Source organism: Ochotona princeps, chromosome 14 (genome assembly GCF_030435755.1).
Source record: "Ochotona princeps isolate mOchPri1 chromosome 14, mOchPri1.hap1, whole genome shotgun sequence".
NCBI lineage: Eukaryota > Metazoa > Chordata > Mammalia > Lagomorpha > Ochotonidae > Ochotona > Ochotona princeps.
The window spans coordinates 5,084,265-5,107,917 of record NC_080845.1 but is presented as its reverse complement, the minus strand read 5'-3'; the positions used below and the strand labels follow the sequence as shown (position 1 = coordinate 5,107,917).

Here is a 23,653-nt window from a genome sequence, read left to right as displayed (position 1 = left end):
TTGTTCTTCCTTCCCCAGCTCTTGGCTCAGTTCTTCCTGATCAATTCCAGCTTCCTTATTGTGTGGCAAGCTCACAAAAGGAGCCGCCATTGTCCCTCTCCAGAGCATCGGCCCCTTGGACCTGAGCTGATCTGACATTGTGCATGCCCAGCGGGCAGCACAGTGACCAGCCAACTGTGGTTACTCAACAAGACATTTACTGAATTAGACAGCGAAGGCATGAATACATATTTTCCTATTGCATTCTGTTTTGAAATTTTTTTATTTATTTGAAAGGCAGAAAAAGAGAGCCATTGTGGCCACTTGGGGAGTGAACCAGTGGATGGAAGATCTTTCTGTCTCTTCTTCTCTGTATATCTGTCTTTCCAATAAAAAAAAAAAAGTTTTTTTTTTTAAAGTCTCAAATTACCTTAAAAATATTCATTTTCATCTACTTAAAACGCAGAGAGATTGAGTTTCCATCCACTGGTTCACTTCCCAAATACTTTCTGCACCAAGCCAAGCCAACATGGAAAGCCCAAAACTCCATCCAGGCCTGCACTGTGGGCATATTGAAGCATCTTCTGTCTCCCAGGATGCATGAGCAGGGAGCTGTATCACAAGTGGAGTGACCAGGCTCCAGCCTGCACTCTGGTATGGGAAGGAGTTTCCCAAGTGGTTTCTTCACTGATTGCACACACCATCTGCTCCCAGAACACTTATGACCCACAAGACCCTGAAGACAGGTAAATGCAGAGTCAGGAAGCACTGTGCCCCAGGAAATGACGCAACTGGTGGTTGCTGATAGCAGCTGTTGGCAGTTGGGTCACTGGGGAATTGTGTTTTGATGGTTTACAAAGTAGCAAGTGGGGTGTTTCCACATGTGGTTGTGGGCTGTTGGGATTGCAGATACTGGGGTTGACCAGTGACCAAGGTGGTGACTGGGGGAGGGGAGTCTTCCCCAGATTAGCTTGCTACTCTTCACATCTCAGCTGGGAGCTGGACGAGGCTGGCCTGAGACCTTGTCACAACCTCTTACTCACTGGACACCTGTGCTTCTCAAATATAAGACCCTTTTGAAGGTTCATGAAGTCAGAACTATCTCATACTAAGATGCTACTTGCCTTGTCCATGGCCATGCTTTCATGGTGGCCTTTTCCAGCTGCCAGGAGTCCCAGCAGACCAACTGCGGAAGCAGGCGGGAGAGCTCCATTCTCTTCTCTGAAGCTAGGCATATATTGCAAATTTGGGGGTGGGGGAATGCCACTGTTTTCCGTAGTTTATTATTGTTGTTGAACATATAGTTAGTTACTACTTATATTAACATACAGTGGACTCGTTGTTTTAAATGAATTGATATTTTTTTTGCCAAGCCTCTTCATTGGCTTTTTTTTCTTTATTTTGGACAATTTTTACATAGTTAATTAGGGCAAAAAGATTCAAGGGCTACAGGAAAGTGGATAAGACTATTATTTCCACATTTTTTTCATGTATCTGGGGTAAAGGGGGAGATTAAGGGAGAAGCCCCACCCAGTCTCCCACCCATCCCAGGTCCCTGATGTGGGGCATGCTCCGAGGGTCTTGCTCAAGTGGTTTTGATAGTTGAACAGTTATGAATTACTGCGAATCTTGCCATTCCAAGCACAATGAGGTCGCTGAAGAATCCACTGATTGACATAGTCCATCTTAGAGTCTCCGTTTACCCAGTTTTTCACTGCCAACATATGGCTGAGGTAGTTGACTGACTTATTCTGTCCGCTGTCTTTTCATGGTTAGGATTCTGAGTCCGGCAGTTCGATTGGGGAGATCCCCAAAGAAACTTTGTCTGAGGTGTTCGCAGACCAGATTCTTGTGTGTACTTGCAAGTACAGGGCCTGGCACAGTCTGTCGCCCCAATCAGCTGATGCTTGCAATTGCTGGGTCTGTTCTGTTTCCAGACTTGTCTTTTACACAGATCAGTGGGTGTTGAAGTCCAGCCTGATTCTGCCCAGCACACACTCGACCCTCACATAAACCAGTGGAAGCTGTGGCTTAGTCAGAGTGACCCACAATAACCCCCACCAGGCCCACCCCCTGTCCTGGTTCACATGCTTGCCAGTATGTATAGCAGACTAGTCCAGTCTGTCCCACATCCCATTTAGCTCTCATACATGTCAATGGGCATTGAAGCCTAGTTGAACCCAAGCAGCCCAACTCTCCAGCCCACCCACATGCTGTTGGGTGCCTTTCTGTCTTGCCACTCCAGCTCCTGTCCTGGTTTTCGTACCCTCCAGTGAGAGTGGTAACCTAAGAGGGAGGAACCCACTATTTCCCTTCTAGGCCATTCTCACTCCCAGATTATGCACTCTCCAGGTGGTTCTGCAATTTAACTTGACAGAATTATCCCCCAGCGCCAACTTCTGTTGTAGCCCTGTCTAGTCTGGTCTGAACCCATCCCAACTCATGCTCTCCAGTGGGAGTAGCTGTCCAGCAGGGGAGTCCCCCAACATTCTCCCTGCCAGCTCCACCCCTTCGCTCCCTGGTTCTAACATGTGCTGGTTGGGCGTTGTGGTCATATCCGGTACAGGTCACCTCACTTTGGCTCTCCATAATGTGCACTGGTTTTTGTCACGACTGAACCTGGCTCGACCCACACTCTGTTCTGGTGCTCGGTTTCGCCAATGGGTGATGTAAACGGGTTCAGCCTGGTCTGCCCCCGTATGTATGCCAATGGGAAACTTTCCATGGCCTGTTCTGGGCTGTTTCCTATCATGCTTCTTGCACTTACCTGCAAGGACTGTGTCCTGACAGAGGAGTTGCCCAGTCTCTTCCATAAGAACCTCTCCCAATGCCAGATTTCGCGTGTAACAGTGGGTCTATGAGCCAGCCCTACTCAGTTCACCTCCTGTCCTAGCAGGAACAGTGACTTTTCCTGACTGGCCTTCAACCCAATCTGGTTCTTACTGTTGGATGTTTCAGCCCAGCCACGGCTCATCCATACCCACATATAGCTCACACATGGCTCAGTAGGGGCTGAGACCTAGCCTAGTCCATCCCACATCTACCCTGGTCCTCCAGAGCACCAGAGGAGTCTAGCCCAGCTTGGTGCATCCAGTCCCAGCCCACACTTTTGCCAAGGGAGACTACAGCCATATCCAGATCAGAGCGCAGCCCCCATTCCAGCCCCTGTGCTCCTCAGTGGGAATTGCAACCCAGCTAGGGTGTCCCCTTAGTTCCCCAACTGGGCCTGTTCCCAGCCATAGATCACATGCATGCCAGTGGTTGCTCTGACTCAGCTTCGCACAACCCCTCGCCTGTCCCAGCCCCTGCCCTAGATGCTGTGGCTTAGCCTCCCCAGCTCATGCAGACCAGTAGGTTCAAGAGCTTAGCTCGGCATGACCTGCACTCCATCCTGATTTCTGATTTTGCTTGTGGGCTAAGGTTTGCTTGGCCCTGCCCAGTCCACCCAGTTCCATTACCCATCCGCACATTAGCCAGCCATTGGAGCTACTTTACCCAGCTTGTCCGGCCCCCAGGTCTGGATCATGTATTCACCAGCAGGAGCTATGACCTACCAAGGGAGTTTCCCAAGTTCCTCCACTTGACTGACTCTCAGACCCAGTTCTCATACATGCCAGTGGATTTTAGGCCAGTGTCAGGCATAGTCTGGCCTTCCATTTGACCTTGTATGAGCTGGTGAACGTTGCAGCCCGGCCCACCCCACACCCTATTTAGGATGCACTTTTGGGTGCTGCTGCCTTGACCAGTCCAGACTGTTATTGGTTCCTTTACCCATGAGTGATGGCAGGCTCGTTGGTCACACCTAGCTTAGTCCATCACCACCCCAACTCTTGAGCTAACCAGTGGGTCTAGTATTTCCATGGGGTTTGGCCCACACATCCCCCACAGAATCTACCCCCAGATATGGTTGTCTCGTGTGCTGGTTAATGTCATGGCCCTGCCTAATGAGACCCGTCTCCTGATCCATCATCATGTCAGTTAATAGGTTATGATCATGCTAGACAAGCCCCGAGTCTTAGCTTTTACATGGACTGGTGTTCGGTGCTCAGCTTAGTTCAGTGATTACAAGTTCTACACTGGAGTGATAGGAGGTTGATATATCAGACTTTTCCATAAAGATCATCTGGTCCTTCTCCTCAAACCTACCAGGTCTCATTATCCTCACTTACCTTCAAAGGAAAAGTTACTTTGTCGTTGGAGGTCTTTAGGATTGATTGACATCCCAGAAGCACAATGGGCTTAACATGGAGCTACCTAAGCAGCAATTCAAAGCCCCAAAACCCTGGAGCTGGCCACCGGGGGCGGGGGGCGGGGGCCAGCAGGCGGAGCCTGGCACCGAATGGCGCACTGGCCGCCCAGGGACAGGTCACCGCGTGTACACGGTGGCTGGAATTGGGGTTCCAGGCATGGCACCCCCCCCAGCAGCCAAGAGGCTGCTGGAAGTTTTAACCCCCAGGCCCCAAGTTCACTCCCTCCCCAATCCCATCCACCGGGCAATGATGGCAGCGGGTGGGGCTAGGCCCCGCCCAGCTCTCCAGACTTCCCCCTTCGGTGTACTCAGGATGAAGGGAGCAGCCTGTGGAGTTCCCGCAGGCCCAGGGACAGGCCACCGCGTGTACGTGGTGGCTGGAATCGGGGCTCTGAGCATGGAGACGATCCCGGCCTGGCACCCACACCAATTGATAAATGTTTAAAACTTCTCAGTTTAGTTTGTAATATGGAAAATGTTTAATAGGTATTTACCCACATGAACGCACAATCTTCTGGGTCTTAATTCTTCAAAGTATGAAGTCCTGAGACCAAAATACTTGAGATTCACTGAATAAAAGCAACAGGAGGAAAACTCTATAGGGTGAATTGACTATGGCTCAGTCAGCAGATGAGTTGGCTAAAGTGTAGGGAAAGTGAGTTGGTCTAATAGTCAGGTGTGGAGGTTGAAATTACATTGAACTAACCTTGCTTTCCTTTCTTCTTCCCTTCCCTTCCCCTCTTCCTATCTTCCTTCCTACCCTCCATCCTTCCTTCCTTCTTTCTGCTTTTTAGAGATTATGCATGATGTTATCAAGAAGGTCAAGAAGAAGGGGGAGTGGAAGGTGAGTGTCACCCGTCATTATCAGTGATCATTGGCCCTCAAGGCCCTGACGTTCTGGGAAATACAAATGGACAGAGCTGGCTGAAGGGGGTGGGATGGGAATGAGGGCTTGGCTGTGTCCAGAGTGCAGAGGCTCTTGGACTGTGCAAAGCTGCTCTGTTCTGCCGCTCATGTAAATGACCTTGGTTTCAAATTCTGTTGGCCACGAAGCTTATCTTAAAGATCATTAGCCGGGCAGTGTGTTTCTTTCCTTCAACCAAAATCTGACCTGACACCCGTTGGGTAAAGCAGGAGAAATCCACTCACTATGAGAGAATCAAAGGGATGCTCTTTTATAGCCATTAAATACTGTGCTATGGCTCACGCAAGCCCTCATCTGTCATCTGGTCTACCTCCATCTGCGAGAAGACAAATTTGTAAGCAAGTTAGCTTGTTTATTAATGTATGAGTGAGGCAAATTCCATAGAGGATGGCCCAGGAAAGTACTGTCCTGTGTGCAGCAAGTCAGACTTTTCAGGCTTGTCCAGGCCTCACACTCCACCTGCCAGGAGGGTGTGCAGTTCTACCTGTACCACCTCATGTGCTGCTGAAGTGTTTATTCCCACCACACTTGCTCTCTGATTTCCCTCCAATCAGAAGCACATATGTCTTTAATGCACACAGGAGTATTTTAAAGTCTCAGCCCTGGCTGTGTGGGCTCCTGTTGTAGCCAACATCATTATCCCCATCAAATGACTGCGACATTGGACCAGGACGCAGGAACTCCACTCTGATCTGCCCCATTGGTGGCAGGTGCCCCAGTGCTTGAGCCATCATCTTCTGCTGCCTTCCCACATGGATTAGCCAGAAGCTCAATCAAAGTGAAGTAGCTGGGACTTGAACCAGCACTCCAGTAAGGGATGCTGATATTGCAAACTGCAGCTTAACGCACTAACCTACAATGCCAGTTCCCTTTTTCTTTTTTCTTACTATTTTATTTGGGAGGTCAAGAGGCACACAGAAAGTTAGAAAACTCCTACTGGGCTGTTTGTGTAGATACCTACACTGGCAGAGCTGGGCTGCTCTACAAGTGGCAGGGGCCTGCTGTTGGAGCCATCACCTGCTCCCTGGTCTAGTAGGGAGCTCGACTCAGGAAGGAATTCCCCCAGGGAACATGGGTGTCTGAACTGCCACGCCAGACACCTGCCTCTCTGTCGGGAACTCAGACACTCTTCCCCCTCAATGATAGATTTGTAGACATTAAATGGTAGACTAGTGTCAGGGGAGCTGTCATTCCAAATGAAAACCAGCTGGCCCTTGCACTGCAGTGGAGAGCTGTCTGGTCTGCCCAGTGTGTCCAGCTCCTGTAGCTCCCTGCTTATCTCATTAAAGAAGTGGCCTCCTCCGACCTGCCATCTCCCTCCTTCCGCGGCCTGGGGAAGAGCTAGGGGAGGTCAGCTACACAACTGCCACACTGGAGGGTTCTTGTTCCTCCACCGTGAGCCAAGGTCATGATGCGCCCAGAGGACATGTGTGCTGGGAAGTTGCGTATCCTGGAAGCAGCTGTGCAGAGCCATCTCCAGCTGTTTGCCAGTGAGGGCACTGTGTTCACGCTCCCTAAACCACAAGGTCATGCTCTGAAAAAGCACTCATGCAGTTATCTGTGGGTGTCAAAGACTCCGGTCATTCTTTTCCTTTTATTTATTATTTTTTTGCGTTTTTTTATGGGTCCCTCTTTTATTCCTTGGAAGTTCATAAAAGTCAGTGAGAAGAGTCTCCAAATACTGAAGGATTGTGATTAGGAACGGAGGTGAAGGTAGAGATGCCTCCCGGCTGACTTCCGGACCCCAGGAAGCACCTTTTCTACAGCATTCTGCACTCACTGATAAATAGCTCCCGGTGGGGGCCCTGCGTCCCTGAGTGCCCCCTTCCTTCCAGGTGCTGGTGGTGGATCAGCTGAGCATGCGGATGCTGTCCTCCTGCTGCAAGATGACGGATATCATGACGGAGGGCATAACCAGTGAGTCCAGTGCTTTCTGGGTTGGCGCCACGTGCACATCCTCCATCTGCAGCCCACCCTACCCTTTCCTTTTCATTCTTAGAGTGTCTTCTTTTTTTTTTTTTTTTTTTAAGATTTATTCATTTTATTACAGCCAGATATACACAGAGGAGGAGAGATAGAGAGGAAGATCTTCCGTCCGATGATTCACTCCCCAAGTGAGCCGCAACGGGCCGATGCTATGCTGATCCGATGCCGGGAACCTAGAACCTCTTCCGGGTCTCCCACGCGGGTGCAGGGTCCCAATGCATTGGGCCGTCCTCAACTACCTTCCCAGGCCACAAGCAGGGAGCTGGATGGGAAGTGGAGCTGCCGGGATTAGAACCAGCGCCCATATGGTACCCTGGGGCGTTCAAGGCGAGGCCTTTAGCCGCTAGGCCACGCCGCCGGACCCTAGAGTGTCTTCTGACAACCTGTGTGGTTGGTAAGCTCCTGAAAGACCTGGATGCTCAAAGCACCAGGCAGGCCACCCAACAGATAAAGACAGAGGAGGCCATCTGCTCAGTCAATAAACATGGGAACACACGCCCTGCTCATTAGTGGTCAGGAAAGTGCCATTCTAACCAGCACAGAGACTCGCCCGATTAGAACATGTAAACTCTGGGAATGGCAAGCGCTGACGAGGGTGTAGACAAAGAGGGTGCCTACGTGACTGACCGTCAGGTGGCACAGCTGCTCTGGAGGGCACTGGGCAGCATCTGGTTCAATTGAAGGCATACGTGTCCTGTGAGCTGGCAGCTCTGCACTGAGGTGCATACCTACAAGAGCAGGGAGGCACGTATGCAGGAGTGCCCCCAGAGCGTGGTTCCTAGGAACCCCCTAAAGGGACTGAAACCCCAAGGTCAAGAGTGGACTCATGAAGCTGGTCGGGACATAGTTACAGTGGGAGTACCAAAAGGCAGTCAAGTCAGGAGCGCTCCAGCCCACACAGCAACGCAGACCTGATGAACAAGGCGTGCAGTAAGGAGCGGAATGCTCCATGTACTTGGGGCTTGCTCTGCCTTGGCAGGCCCAAAGCCAGGAAGCAGCCAGCCACAGACTGTTTTGGAGTGCAGACACAGGTGGGGTCCCCACAGAGTGGTGCTCCCCACTCAGGGTGGGGTGGTGGCTGTCCTCAGAGGGAAGGTGCCTGGGGTGGTGGTGGCATTCTAAAATGTATGTCTTTCCTATTTTGGGGGATACTAAAATGCCATTAAGTTGTGAAAATCTTGTAGGATTTCCCGTTGATTGGGAATACATCATCTCTGTTGTGACTTTCGTATCAGTGGTTTGAGTGGTTTTAAGACCAGGTTTGTCCTGATTGGAACTTGCAGCATTCTTTTCGTGATTGAGTTTTTAAAAGATTTTTTTTTCTCTACCAAAGCAAAACCATGCACAAAAATTAAAGGGGATGTGGTGGGACGGGGCGAAGGCAGATGAATCTGACAGGCTTCTGGTGGCGGAGTAGCCTCCTCCCCACTCCCCCGGAAACCCCGCCCCGGCGCAGCCACCTTACTCTGTGCTCTGGTTCTTTTTCACGTTTTCTGGGTAAGCGCTTACACTGGTACCTCTTCATTCACCCATTTCACATATTCTGTTGACTCACTGTGGTCGTGGGGCTCAGCTTCCCAGCTACACAGACTTTTGTCTACCTTAATCCCCAAAAAGGTGGATTTTGTGCCTTTTGTTTTTTGGCTTTTTAAAGATTTGTTTCTTTTTATTGGAAAGGCAGATTACAGAGAGAAGGAGAGGCAGAGATCTTCCATCTGCTGGTTCACTTCCCAGATGACTCCAACAGTTGGAACTGATTCAGTCCAAAGCCAAGAGCCTGGAGCTTTTTCCAGGTCTCCCATGCGGGTGCAGGGTCCCAAGACTTTGGGCCATCCTCCACTGCTTTCCCAGGCTACAAGCAGGGAGCTGGATGGGGAGTAACCAGGATTAGAACCAGCAACCAAATGGGATCCTGGCACGTGAAAGGCAAGGAGTAGCCACTGAACCATTAAGCCAGGCACCAAAGGTGGTTTTCAAAAAGTGTTCTTTCTTAACAAAATTTCAGTTAGCAACCCTAAGTTGAAGCCCCAAATCACTGGAAGAATATTCATTTCTTATGAAATTTTAAAACCTATCATCAATGGTAAAGTGGATGATTGGGGGATTTAGGTAGTAGCCTGAACATTATTTGGGGGTGAAAGTCTTCATAGATGTTACAGGCGGTACTGCTAAAGTGATGCTTTTATGTACCGAAATCATCCACAGAGGAAGACTGGCTGCTGTCCCCTGCATGAGTTAGTGAGTGCTACCAGTGGGGTGAGCTTTTCCCAAAAGCTGCTTTTCCCAGTTGAAATAGTGGATGGAACCCCCAAAGAAACAGGCATAGCAGAAGCCCACAGTCTGCGTTAGCAAAATATGATCTCAGAATTCTTGAGATACGGAGGGTGTGTTGAGTATGTCATTATTTGCTGCGTGAAGGAAAATGACCACATGGTTCTATTTTAACAAGTATGCTCAGCATGGAAATTCTGAAGGACCTGGGATTTTCCGGGACAGACGAGAAGAAGCTAGAGAGGCAAGAGAATCATTCTTGACAGCGGGAGGTAGTGTTTTCTCTCTTTTCTCAGAACAGATCAAGAACGTAAGCCAAAATGTGACAGGGTTTTGGGCCTTCTGACAACCACAGCGAGGCTGTGGAATGCGCTGCCTAGGAAGGTGGTAACTGTCGGGGTGAATGCTTCTTCCCCCCTCAGTGTAGATTTTCGTTTATGCCATCATGGAGGTGGCCATTCTAAAGTCCTCTCCTTGAACGCCTCAGGATCCCAAATGGGCACCGGTTCTAGTCCCAGCAGCTCCACTTCCCATACAGCTCCCTGCTTGTGGCCTGGGAAAGCAGTCGAGGACGGCCCAATGCATTGGGACCCTGCACCCGCATGGGAGACCCGGAAGAGGTTCCTGGTTCCCGGCATCGGATCGGCACAGCACCAGCCGTTGCGGCTCGCTTGGGGGAGTGAATCATTGGACGGAGGATCTTCCTCTCTGTATCTCCTCATCTCTGTATATCTGACTTTGTAATAAAATAAATAAATCTTTTAAAAAAAAAAAACAAATTCTGCGATGGCCAGTCGTGTTTCCTTACTCACGGAGGGCTGTTCTCTCATCTAGTTGTGGAAGACATCAACAAACGCAGAGAGCCACTCCCGAGCCTGGAGGCCGTGTACCTCATCACTCCATCCGAGAAGGTAAACCCTCTGCTGAGGTGTCCTGGTCGCAGCGGCTGCCATTTCTGGGTGAAGCACACCTGTGATATTTGTATACGTGCATAGCCCGCAGGTGGGGGTGTTCATGCAGTGAGCCACGGGGAGTGCGTGAAGCTTACTGACATGCAGTGGCTGGCATCCCGTAGCCCTGGGTGACCCACACTCCCTCTCAGCAGGGAGATCCACTTGATCACACTAGAAGATCCACTCCGTTCTTAGGAGTGTTAGGTGCTCAGGTTCATTTTGTCCAGATCCAGTTAGCATTCACTTGGCTCTGTCTCGTCATCTTGTGGGTTGGTTCAAGGCAGCAGCTCCACTTCCTTGCTTTTGGGGTGATGTTTGTCTTACAGCTTTTGGTCTGTGTAAATTCCCTGTAGTTCTTACTTTTCACTCCTGAAAGCTGGCTCACGCGAGTTTCTGCAGGTGTAAGTCCATTGCTAGGACACAGCCCATGTCTCCTGGAGGATTTGTGACCCATTTCCTCTTCTCTGGGTCTCAGGTGTCCCTGTGGACCAGGCCAAGAGGGCTGTTGTTCAGCTGAGCTCAGAAATAGTCCCTGCGTTAAGCCCTCAGGACTCAGTTGCAGTGGAACATGTGTGTGCGAGTTACACATTAAGCATCCCAGCTCTTTTGTGCGAGTGACATGAAGGCGGCTTGCAGTTAGCTCAGTGTCAGATACAGGACCTGTTTGCCTTTAAAACTGGACTCAGCTCCCCTCTTTTCCCTGTCTGCAGTCCGTCCACTCTCTCATCAGTGACTTTAAGGACCCACCGACTGCTAAGTACCGGGCCGCACACGTGTTCTTCACCGACTGTAAGTACTGTAGTGGGCTGCCCCGGCTATGGGCCAGGCCAGCATTTCTGCACAACTTGGCCACCCCTGAATCAAGTCAGATCAATAGGAAGAGAAGCAGATTGTCGCCATGCCTTCCCTTGTTCTTGAGAAGAAAAATGGTATAAGAGATAAACAGCAACCGTACTCAAATACAAACCCCATAGACATGCAGTTCTTCCCGAATGAGAAATGGCTCAATGCGGCCTCTCCTAGGGACCAGAGAGCTAAACGCCAGGAAGAATTTTCCTGATACTGACCATGGGGTCCCATCACACAGACTTCCGGATGAATTTTCCTGATACTGACCATGGGGTCCCATCACACAGACTTCCGGATGTTACAATGAACTGTGGTCTGTGCCCATCAGTTGTTCAGCTGCCACGATACTCCTACCCCCTGGATTGGATCTTCAAACCCAAGACCACTGCCCTGGGATGTCATTTATTTGTTGGAGTTTTGTGTGCTGATCCTGGAGGAGAGGCAGAGCTGTGTAGAGCTTGTGGGGTAACCAGGTGACAGAGATAGCAAGAACTCAGCAGCCCTCAAGGCGTTTATGTGAAAGGCTTGCCCTTCTTAATTATTTTCTGCTTTCTTTGGGATCAGAAGATGGGTTTGTTTTAGCTCTCAGTATCTCATTCTGTCCCCTCTGGTCTGTTGAGGGCCTTCAGGTGGTTTTGCCTTCCTGTTATACCCTCGAGGTATTGGGTATTTTAGTGTGTGCTGAACTATCTGTCTTTTAAAAACATGGAGAAAACCAGGAATATGCTGGACCCGCGCAGCTGCTGGGCAGGCAGCAGACCCGGTCTTGTTGTTGCTGCAGCCTGTCCAGATGCCCTTTTTAATGAGCTGGTGAAGTCCCGAGCAGCCAAAGTCATCAAAACTCTGACGGAAATCAACATCGCCTTTCTCCCGTACGAGTCCCAGGTGAGGCTGAGCAGGGAGCCTGCAGGACAGCTGGCTCCTGGTGACCCCCTCCAGAATCCCGGGGCGGGGTGGGGGGAGTATCCATCGGGTGAGTGAACGCTGATTTCCTGGAAGCGAGATTCTTTCTATGGGGCTGTACCACTGCTCTTGTCTTCCTCTCTGGCTCTCTCTGACTCTCTCAGGTCTGTGCCTTCCTTGGCGCATCCCGACCCTGCCCAGCGTCCACCCTGTGGCTGCCCCCCTGAATAACCAGGAAGGAGCCCATCCAAGAAGGGCAGGGAGGAGAGGGAGGGCAAGGCGGCCCATCTGCTGCAAAGGAGGCTGTTGTTCCGAGAGACCGCCTCAGCCCGTCACGCGCCAGGAACAGATGGTGGCCCTGTCATTAACTGTTAACCCCTTGGGTGCTGGGGGACCACAGCAGCAACCTGCCCTATGCCCTTGGGGAGGGGGCGAGTAGTTCGAGCAGCAAAGGCAAAGCGATTGTAAGGGAAGGGACAGATTCTATCCCAGCATGTTTTCATGCATTTTGTGGAGATCAGAGATGCCTGGGGCATACAGGTCTCCTGACTGGGCTGTGGAACCAGGCATCAACTTACTCTGATTAGGGAGGGCTGGCAAATCCATCACGTGACTGCTGTCTCTGCTGGAAGTCCCTCTCCTGCTGGAGGAAAGGTGTCAGTCCCCTCACCACCTGGACTGCCTGGCGTGTTCAGTAGTAGTACATTTTTTGAAATGTTAAGAAACTAATAAATTTTTAAAAATAGGTTTGTTAGAAAACCAACATGATGTATGTGAGGACTTGGAGAGAATGCTAGTAGACTGAGTAGTTTAAGAGGGAATTTTATATTTTGGGAATCTTTTATTTATTAACTTTTAAAAAAAAGATTTATTTTTATTGGAAAGGCAGATATACAGAGAGGAGGAGAGACAGAGAGGAAGATCTTCCGTTCAATGACTCACTCCCCAAGTGGCCGCAACGGCTGGAGCTGAGCCAATCCCGAAGCCAGGAATCAGGAGCCTCCTCCAGGTCTCCCACGCGGGTGCAGGGTACCAAAGCTTTGGGCCGTCCTTGACTGCATTCCCAGGCCACAAGCAGGGAGCTGGATGGGAAGTGGAGCAGCCAAGTCACAAACTGTCCCCCTCATGGGATTCTGGTGGATGCATGGCAAGGATTCAGCCGCTAAGCCATCCCGCCGGATCCATATTTTGAGAATCTTTAAGAGAAAAGTATTTAGCACGTATAAGAGATAATTCGGGCTATAAAAGTTCCTTCATGGGCCCGGCACAGTAGCCTAGCCTGGTGGCTAAAGTCCTCGCCTTGAACGCACTGGGAACCCATATGGACACCGGTTCTAATCCCGGCAGCTCCACATCCCATCCAGCTCCCTGCTTGTGGCCTGGGAAAGCAGTCAAGGACAGCCCACAGCTTTGGGACCCTGACCCATGTAGGAGAACTAGAAGAGGCTCCAGGCTCCTGACTTCAGATCGGTGCAGCTTCGGTCATTGCAGTCACTTGGGGAATGAACCAACGGATTTTCCATCCTCTTTGTATATCTGGCTTTGCAATAAAAATAAAATCTTGAAAAAAAACAAGAATGAGTAAAAAACAAAGTTCCTTCCTGGGGCGCACACTGTGGTATAGCAACCAAAGCTGCCACCTCTGAATCCTGGCTGCTCCACTTCCGATCCAAGATAAGTACCTGGGAAAGCCGTGGAGGAAGGACCAAGTGCTTGGGCTCCTGCCACAGTGACAGACCCGGAAGAAGCTCCCGGCTCCTGATTTGGAACTAGCCAGCTCTGGCCACTGCAGCCTTTTGGGGAGTGAACTGGAGGTTGGACGATCTCTCCCTCTTTCTCTATAAAGCTAGCTTTCAAATAAATCAGTAAACTTTAAAAAATATTTTTAAAAATCTCCATCTGCCTGCAGTCATGGCACAATTTCTAGTTGATCCCTTATTCATTACAAGCTGAACTTGTAATGGCCCGTGGCCTCCTGGCCTTGGCATGGTTTTGCAGACATCCTGGGCTCGCGCAGCCCCCTCAGTGGAAGCACCCTGTTGGGGTGACCACCTGCCTCTCCAAGCCCTTGGCATCCCCTGCGTCCTCAGCCCAGGGCCCTGCCTCCCAGTCCGGCAGCATTTTCTTTCCCTGCTCTGGCTTTCTCTCACCTGCACCGACTTCTCAGTAGCATGCAAGCCACTCTTAAAAAAATATTTATGTGAAAGTCAGAGTTAGAGTGGAAGAGACAGAGAGATGTTCAGCCCACTAGTTCACTGCCCAAGTGGCCCCCGCAGTCAGGACTGGAGTGGGCTCAGTCCAGGAGTCGGGAGCTGCGCCTGTGTCTCCCACGTGCTGGCGCACACCATGCGTGTGGTTTGTTCTCCTCCTCAGGTGTATTCCTTGGACTCTGCAGACTCTTTCCAGAGCTTCTACAGTCCCCACAAGGCTCAGATGAAAAACCCCATCCTGGAGCGCCTGGCCGAGCAGATCGCCACGCTGTGTGCCACCCTGAAGGAGTACCCGGCCGTGCGGTATCGGGGGTAAGGCAGCGTGCCCGTCTGCCTCAGCTGGCCTTGGTGTGTCCCCCGGGCGGGAGCCATCCCCAGCACTGCCTCTGGCCCCAGGGATCCCCAGCAGCCTCAAGAGGATGCAGAGTGAGGGTCTTCCAAGGGTTTTGTTATTTTTTACATAGTGTGGTTGCGAGTGCTCGCTTTGGCAGCATGTATACACATGGTGATTGCGAACTGAAGTATGTGCAGGCAAGAGCATAGCAGACAACCAAACTGGGCTTCCCTGGGGAACTGCCGCCCCAGCTCCCCTGCAGGTGTCACTGTCTTTCTAGAACTCCAGCTTCAGGGCACTTTCCTCAGAGTTTAGTCACCTGCTCGTCACTGACTTGCTAAGTGCTGAGTGCCAGGGTACTTAGGGCTGAAGACACAGCCCTGCCTGGGCAGGCTTTCCTGAGCTGGAGATGGGAGGGGCCAGCTGTGGATGGCAGCAGACGTGTGTACATAGTAGCTATAGCTCCATCACAGGCCATGAGACAGGCTGAGCCACACACCAGGACACGCAGAGCCAGGGGGAGGCCCTGGGGCAGGGACAGAGGTTCCCATTTGAGCTGGGTCTTGAAGGACATGTTATGGTTCCAGCAGGCCTGCGAGGAGAGCAGGAGGGCATTTGTGTGGGCAGTCAGTTCCTGCAACTGAAGTGAGTGGGTGGCTGGATTTGGGGGAGCCAAGGGCAAGCTGGAAGGATCCATCTTCTAACAGTGTATTTGTGGGGCTGCGGGGGAGGACGGGGCTACTTTGGGAGACCTCAAGGGTCAGGTTTGGGAACCTGTTCTGCTGCTGTTACCACTGGGAAACCTCTGGGGCCCTGTGATGAGGGAGTGGAGCAGGTCTTTGGGAACAGAAGGTGGCAGTGTGGGCTGAGGCAGGAAAGGGGAGGGGAGGCTAAGTAGGTGCAGCAGGATAGGATGGTCAGGGAGGATGGGGCGAGCAGGAAGGGAGCTCGGTGCTAGCCACTGTCCTTACCGTCCCTTTGCTGGAATGTGGGGCCTGCAGAAACCACCTCCTCACGGCTGCCCTGCAGCCTGGCCCTGCTCCCTTGTGGGTGTCCGCATGCCTTAGAGATCGTCTCCGGCCACCACAGCAAAGCAGTGGTCACAATGAAGCCTAAAAGTGCTCGCTTTGGGAGCACATATACTAAAATTGGAACGACACAATTAAGCCTTAAAGTTATACTGCAGCCTGTATAGCCTGTAACAGCCCTGGGTCCAAAGCACACACAGAAAACTATTACCTTGGGGCTTGGCGGCGTGGCCTAGTGGCTAAGGTCCTCGCCTTGATCCCATATGGCCGCTGGTTCTAATCCCGGCAGCTCCATTTCCTCTCTGTCTCTCCTCCTCTCAGTGTATCTGACTTTGTAGTAAAAATAAAATAGATTTTTAAAAAAAAAAGAAAAAGAAAACTATCACCTTTCCTAACCAAAAAGCAGCCAGTGTGGGGCAGAGGTATGGCATGAGTACAGTCAGTGACCTGCTGTATGCACGGTTACAGCTGGCCCTCAGCTTGTAACGCACGCAGCATCTGCAGGCTGCAGTACAGGGAATGAGACGAAATGAGGTATGCCTGTGCCACTGGCCAAAGCTGGGTGGGAGTTAAGAGATGAAGCCCAGGCTGTGTCTTCAGCCGGGTGGCCGAAGCCCATCCCAGGAGCAGAGCTGCTGTGGCACTGGGGTTGGCGAGGCAGGTGGTAGCTGCTGCCCATACTACCTGTCCAGCCAGACATAGCGTAGGGGTGCTGTCGGACTCAGCCGGGGTGGGAGAAGGGTGCAGGGGTCAGAGGGTCTCACCTCTGTCCTCCTGCCTAGAGCAGTCACCCACAAGGCCCAAGAGATTGGAAGGGAATGAGTATGACAGGGCCAGGCTTTGACTGATCCCAGGAAGAGGACGAGTGGTCAGTCTTCTAGAACTGTGGCTGTACCTGCTAGGCAGGACTACTTCTATTTCTGTTTAAGTAGCTTAAAAAAAGGGGACAAGAAAGTCATTCTGCTTCAGGCACTTAGCTAAGTGTTTTATTTTGTCCTCTCTCATCACACGTGTGGTCTATGAATAATATATTTTAGTTGTTTTAAAAAAGTTCTGTGGATGCCACCCACATCTCCTCTGCCCTGCCACCTTCCTCACGTGTCCCGGGTCCTTCCAGGCGGCAGAGGATGCCTGCCCTCAGGCGCTGTGGCTGTTCACTGTGTGTCATTCCTCCTTTGTCAGGGAGTACAAGGACAACGCCTTGCTAGCTCAGCTAATCCAGGACAAGCTGGATGCCTACAAAGCAGATGACCCAACCATGGGGGAGGTGAGTCCGGGCCCGATGTCCCTGTGTGTATGCCCGTCCCAAGCACAGCAAGCTGAGTGCCACTTCCCTTTGTGTCAGCTTCTGATGCAATGCAGGAGGTTCGGGTGGGGTCCGTGTACCTCAGGGTGCAGCTCTTCGGCAACTCTTGGCTGGTTCCCTGTGTATATCCTGGGAGATCTTCTGTGCAACAGTGCCAAATCCAGAAAATTGGCATTGAAGCATCGTGCAGGCCTCATTCCGATGTCCTTAGTGTTTCCGTGTGCTCTGAGTGGATAGTCTGGGACAGCTGTGCTGAGCGCAGATCCATGCAACCACTGCTATAGTCCGTCACTGCCCAAGGCTTCACAGGGATGTCCCTCATGGCAGGCCTGCCCCCAGGGGGCTGCTTCCCCCTCTGCCCGTGGATGCCCGTGGCCGCCTGTGGCTGGAGCTGTCCTCTATGAGCTCACTGCAGACCCCAGCCACAGCATCAGATCTGCTCTCCAGGGCTCTCACGGGGTTCGTCAGTGGCACCACCCAGTGCTGTGTGAGCAGACTCATGCTCCTGGGATCTCCTCGTGCTGCCCCTTCTGTGGGCACGAGGGGCTTTGCTGCTTTGAGAAGCAGCATCGCTGTCTCTGAGCAGCAGGCGAAGCACCTCCCCTCTCCCCCTCGCAGGGCCCAGACAAGGCACGCTCTCAGCTCCTGATCCTGGACCGCGGCTTTGATCCCAGCTCCCCCGTGCTCCACGAACTCACTTTTCAGGCGATGAGTTATGATCTGCTGCCTATTGAGAATGACGTATACAAGTGAGTACAACCCTACAGACCTCAGAGGGGCCACCGCACTGCAGACTAACTCCCATAGGGGCACTGGTTCAAGTCCCGGCTGCTCTACTTCCAATCCACATTCATATCCCCGGGGAAAAAAACAGATGTGTTGATAGTATTATGAATAAGCTTGTAATTTTTTTTTGGAGATTTATTTATTTATTTATTTTGTTTAAAGTCAAAATATCTGAGACACAGGAAGAGAAAGAGTGAAGAGGTGTCCCTGCTGTTTCACTGCCTGAGTGACCGCAGCAGCCAGGACTAGGCCAGGAATTCCATCTGGGTCTCCCCCATGGGTGGCTGAGACCTAACCCCTGGGACCATCTGAGTTGAACTGGCTCTCAGTACAGGATGCTAGAGTTGCAGGGGCAGCTTTCCCTACTGTGCCACTCACCAGCCCCGGCCTATAAGCTTTGCTTCCAAACTCGGGTGGCAGGAATGTTTCCGAATTTCCAAGCAGGACCTTCAGATCTGTAGTTCTTACGACACCTGAACCCACGGTAGCCTGCTGTGTATGTTTGCCTATTCAGAAATGAAGCCTTGTTTTTTTTTTTTTAAAGATTTATTCATTTTATTACAGCCAGATATACACAGAGGAGGAGAGACAGAGAGAAAGATCTTCCGTCTGATGATTCACTCCCCAAGTGAGCCGCAACGGGCCGATGCGCGCCGATCCGAAGCCGGGAACCTGGAACCTCTTCCAGGTCTCCCACGCGGGTGCAGTGTCCCAATGCATTGGGCCGTCCTCAACTGCTTTCCCAGGCCACAAGCAGGGAGCTGGATGGGAAGTGGAGCTGCCGGGATTAGAACCGGCGCCCATTTGGGATCCCGGGGCTTTCAAGGCGAGGACTTTAACCGCTAGGCCACGCTGCCGGGCCCAGAAATGAAGCCTTGTTAAGCACCATTTTCTTTGAAACATTTTTTCAAATTTTTGATTACTATTTAATACTTATAAATTTATTAAGGTACAGTGTGATATTTCTATACATGTATAATAAACTGTTGAAACTGATTCATTATAGATCATGAAATAGGATGGTGATAAAATTTATGAACAAGAGTCTCCTGTACTTTCTGTGTAGTGGAGCCATTTTCTTTCGTCAAGAAAACATTTTTCTGGGAGCAGGAATTTGACCTAGTGGTTAGAGACACCTGCATCCCACATAAAAATTCCTGATGTAATTCCTAGCCCCAGCTTGCTGCTGATTGCGGACCTTAGGAGGCATTCGGGGTGCGGGGTGTCTGACAGACACATGGGAGATCCAGTTTGAATTAGCAGTTTCTGGCTTTGATCCTGGCCCAACCCCGCTTGTTGGAAACATTTGGGAAATGAACCAGCAGATGGGAGGTCTCCCTCTCTTGCTCTCTCTCATTGTAAGTAAATGCAATTAAAAACAAGCACATTTTTTAGCAGTTCTGAGAAACTCAGTTTGTAAAAGCTGATTATTCTTTATATGAAGACAGACTACATCACTTTTATGCCATTTTTTTAGAAAATAGTTACTTATGCCTATGAAATTGTACCATAAAATTAAAAATAAAATAGAAAAAAGAAGAAAAAATAGTTACTTTTTTTTGAAAGACAGAGAGATGTTCTATCTGCTGATTCACTCCCCAAAAAGCCACAACCATCAGCTCTAGGCCGGGCAGAAATCAGGAGCCTGGAACTCCATCCTGGTCTCCCACATTGGTAGCAAGGGCCCAAGAGCAGGAGCCATCTTCTGCTGATTTCCCTGGTGCATTAGCAGAGAGTTGAATGCTAAGCAGAGTAGCTGGGACTTGAACTTGTTTTGATGTCAGTGTTGCAAGGAGCAGCTTAGCCCACTGTGCTACAACATGCCCTCTTCATGTCATTTTCTTTTATAACATTAATCATAATGATAGAGACTTCAAAATGAAGGTTCTAAAAATGTGAGCAAATGTCCACTCTCCTCACTCTGAGTTCCCTGTAATCTAGCTCTCTGCAGCCATTCCTGACCTCATCTATGAGGATACGCTGAGGGCCAGCTGCGTGCCCCTGCCTCTGGCTGTTCAGTCTGCGCAGGCTGGGGAGGGAGGGGGAGCAGGGTCTCCGAGTCCTCTCATAAAAAACTTTGACTCTTTCCTTTAACCCCATGCCTCATCCCTGGGGACTCAGGCAGAGAGAGCTCCTGTCCACCAGCCCTCCAGGTCTTGAAACAGAATCTCCAGTAGGTGGAGTAAGGCCCTGAGTGTCTCCAGCCCAAAGAACCAGAGCCGGACCTACCTAGGGGGCCTGAGGGCTTGGGGCTGCTGACCCTCTGGCAGCCAAGGCTTGGGAGTAGCAGATTGGTACAGGTGGTGGAGACGGTGCACTCCACCCAGTCTGTCCCCTCCCCAGGTACGAGACGAGTGGCATCGGAGAGGCGCGGGTGAAGGAGGTGCTGCTGGATGAGGATGACGACCTGTGGATTGCACTGCGCCACAAGCACATCGCAGAGGTGTCCCAGTAAGACCCCTCAGCCCTGCTCCCTCCCCGCAGGGACGTGGGCTACGGCAGGGAAACCACCCGTGGGGAGGCCGTGTCCTTGGTGGAGTCTCCAGGAGGGTGGCCAGTATCAGTAAACTTTATTCGTTCAACTACCCCATGTTCACAGAAAGTCCATTTGGTAGGAGGATTGCCTGTCGGGTTCTTGGAAAGAATTCACAGCTGTCTGAATAAATGCTGTATAAACATGAAACACTTAAGGCCCATTCATTCTGGGGGTGGACTTTCCACCTGGCTGTGGAGATGCCAGTTAGGGTGGCTCTGCTGCAGCTGCTGCCCCCAGCTTCCTGCTGCTGCCTGCCCTGGGAGGCAGCGCTGATGGCTGAAAGCGTTGACTGCCTGCTACCCACGTTGGAAACCTAGACTGGGTTTCAACCTTTGGCCTGGCCCAGCCCTGGCTGCTGCAGACATCAGCGTATAAATTTAAAATCAACAACCAGAGGATTCTGTAGTCGTAGTCATCAAATAGTTCATCTATTAAAAGATCCAGGCTGTGCTGTGTACAGCTGGACGGCTTTATGTAGCTATCCGCAGCCTGCCCGTTTGGCTCACCTACAGGATCTGAGCCAAGAGCTGCTGTCTCTGCTTAACGAACTGCACCTTACCTCATCTCCAGCATTAAACCTGATTCTAAGACCTCAAACCGCAGCTGACAGCTACTTCTGCCCGTTCAGACATGTTCTGCTACCCTGTGTGACCAGGTCTTCAAAGAAGCCTTGACAAGAAAACAATACCATCCCGGGGTCGTGATGCCATTTAGAGGCCTGGTCTCTGGACTGTGTTAACCACTTAACCTTAAACTATATCAGCTCACATTTGCAGGAATTACATCTGTTTATGAATCAAACATCTGCCTGGCTGTACTGACATATGGATTTTTACAACATACATATTTACTTTTCAAACATGAGCTGTACATGTTCAAACATATGTTAGACAAGAACAGGGTAAAATCAACACAGCACAAAATCCTCATGTTCTCTTTGGCCACGAGGTCGTCCGTGTGACCCCCATTCTGGAGACCACCAGCTGAGCCATGCGTCAGAAAACGATGGCTCTGCTCTCCTGGAAAATGGCTTTAAAGGTGTCGTCACTGCCACTCCCCCCACAAAGGAAGTGTCGTGTGAGGTCCCAGCCCCCAGGGAGGGCCCTTGGTGTCGCTGGGCGGCTGAGCTCCTCCTTCCATCTTGCAGGGAAGTGACCCGGTCTCTGAAAGATTTTTCTTCTAGCAAGAGAATGAACACTGGTGAGAAGGTGAGTGCAGGCCAGTGTCTGCGCCCTGCGAGCCCCGCCAGCAGGTTCAGCCGGAGGCTCAGTGAGGTCATAGGTGTCTCTTCCTCCAATGCCATTTTGAATCCTCGTTTTGGCATTCAGGACTCTGAAGTGGAGCTCCCATCTTTACCCATTCTTGCTTCTCCGAGGGTTACTGTTTGGGATCACGACTCAGAAGCACCCTGAGACCTGTTTTGAGCTTGTACCAGAATTAGAATTCAGAACCCGACTTAGCAGGGCCTCCTTTCATCCCTGACCTTGTCATTGACCCCTCAGCATCAAGCCCACCCACAGACAGGCCTTCCTGGGCCTGGGACAGCATTGTCTGCCTCTTGCCCAGGTGTTCTAGCAGGAAACTGGATCAGAAGTGGAGCAGCCAGGATTCAAACTGTGCCCATAAGGGATGCCAACGGTGCTTGTAGCAGCTTAACTCAGTGTCACAACATGGTTCCAGAAAATTGTTTTTGTTGCTGTGTAGTAGTAATTTAGTGATTTGTTGTTGTTGGATAAGTGTGTAGATTAGATGATCAACCCAGTAAGAAGTGAGCACACGCAGCTGACTTGTCAGGCTGCAGCCTCCAGCCTTCCATAACCTTCTGTTGGCCTCCTGCCGTCTAGAGCTGCTCTGTGCCTGTGGTAGACAAACTCAACACTGAGACCACCAGAGCCAGGCAGAGAGGCAGCAAGAGTCGTGTTCTAGGCTGTAAGTTCAGTTCCCGCCTGCAAGATCATAGTACTGAGGGGGATGAATTTTTTTTTTTTTTTGGAAATCGAGTCCTAGAAATCTAAACCTAGCATTTAATCGTGACCTAGCATTTAATCGATGCATGTTGACTGACAGAGCACACCCCCAGGACGGCCTTGTCCGGAGCTTGGGGTGACACTGTGTACTTCTGTGTCCTCACAGACCACCATGCGCGACCTGTCACAGATGCTGAAGAAGATGCCCCAGTACCAGAAGGAACTGAGCAAGGTCTGGTGACCCGTCTGTGTGACTCACGAGCGAATGGCAGCAGGGGCCGCCAGCTCGCTGCTCCTGCTGAGTCGTGGGAGCCCCCACCCCACTCTAGTCATCTCTTGAGTTCTCACTAGGAAAGAAAAACTGTGACAGTCTGGCCTAGGCAGCTGCTTTCCCCTCACTTCCTTTCTCCCACCCACTCACCATCTATCTCACATCCTATACCCCTGCTTTGAGGGTCGGGGCGTGGCGAGTGACTTGGGAGCTCACTGCAGAGCCACTGGGATCAGGGCACGACCATGTGGCTTCCCCAGAGCCAGTGGGCTGGGAGAAAGGCCCAAAAGGGGAGCTGGTGTCGTGTCCTGCTCCTCACATGCCTCCCCTCCCCACCGCTGCTTTGTGAGACAAAGCACCGAGCCCAGCCCACCCTAGCAAAGCCTTTCTCCTTCCTCTGGGTTCTTTGAGAATGCGCTGTGGCCCTTCTTCCTGAGATGGGCAGCTTGTTCCTTTGGCATGCACTTGTGCCTGCTTGCACATGTGCGGTCACTTCCCTGGGCCCAAGGACTGCTCGGCGCCCTGGCATGGTATTGCGTGTCCAGTGTGTACTCATGGGTGTTGTGTGAGTCAGTGAGTTATTCCTTGATCACCACTTCTGTTGCACTTGCCCCTAGTATTCGACCCACCTGCACCTGGCCGAGGACTGCATGAAGCATTACCAAGGCACCGTGGACAAGCTCTGCCGAGTGGAGCAGGTAGGGCTCTCACCTTGCTCCGCTGTAGCTGGTCATCTGCCAAGCCCATCCACCCGTCACCTTTGTCTTAACGTGAGCTTAACTTCTTGATTTTCGTCTGTTTGAAAGACAGACCAGCAGACACAGAGACACCTTCCATCTGCTGGTTCATTCCCCAAATGCCTCCTGCGTCATTGTAGCTGGGCTGGGCTGAAGGTACCAGCCCCGAACTGCATCCAGATCGCCCAGTGAGCCCTGGCATGCACACTCTCGTCTGCTGCCTCCCAGCATGCTGGATGTGGGAAGTGGAGATGCTGGGCCACAAATTGGCACTCAAATGTGGGCATTCCAAGTGTTGCCTTAACATTCTCTGCCAAACCACCCACCATCCCTCTCCCTGCAGTCACATTCTAACATTTGACC

General features: G+C 51.3%; 1 protein-coding gene across 1 annotated transcript in view; it reads left to right on the top strand.

The window, feature by feature from the left end:
* The window catches only part of STXBP1 (syntaxin binding protein 1), a 62,607-nt gene that overhangs the window by 26,023 nt on the left and 12,931 nt on the right, over window positions 1–23,653 (top strand). The window contains exons 2-13 of the mRNA XM_058672571.1: window positions 5,023–5,072; window positions 6,989–7,070; window positions 10,245–10,321; window positions 11,074–11,152; window positions 11,994–12,097; window positions 14,489–14,637; window positions 16,870–16,954; window positions 17,612–17,742; window positions 20,123–20,230; window positions 21,463–21,523; window positions 22,449–22,514; window positions 23,171–23,251. Of these exons, the coding sequence (XP_058528554.1) occupies window positions 5,023–5,072; window positions 6,989–7,070; window positions 10,245–10,321; window positions 11,074–11,152; window positions 11,994–12,097; window positions 14,489–14,637; window positions 16,870–16,954; window positions 17,612–17,742; window positions 20,123–20,230; window positions 21,463–21,523; window positions 22,449–22,514; window positions 23,171–23,251 (1,073 nt within the window). The remainder of the gene's footprint in view (window positions 1–5,022; window positions 5,073–6,988; window positions 7,071–10,244; window positions 10,322–11,073; window positions 11,153–11,993; window positions 12,098–14,488; window positions 14,638–16,869; window positions 16,955–17,611; window positions 17,743–20,122; window positions 20,231–21,462; window positions 21,524–22,448; window positions 22,515–23,170; window positions 23,252–23,653) is intronic.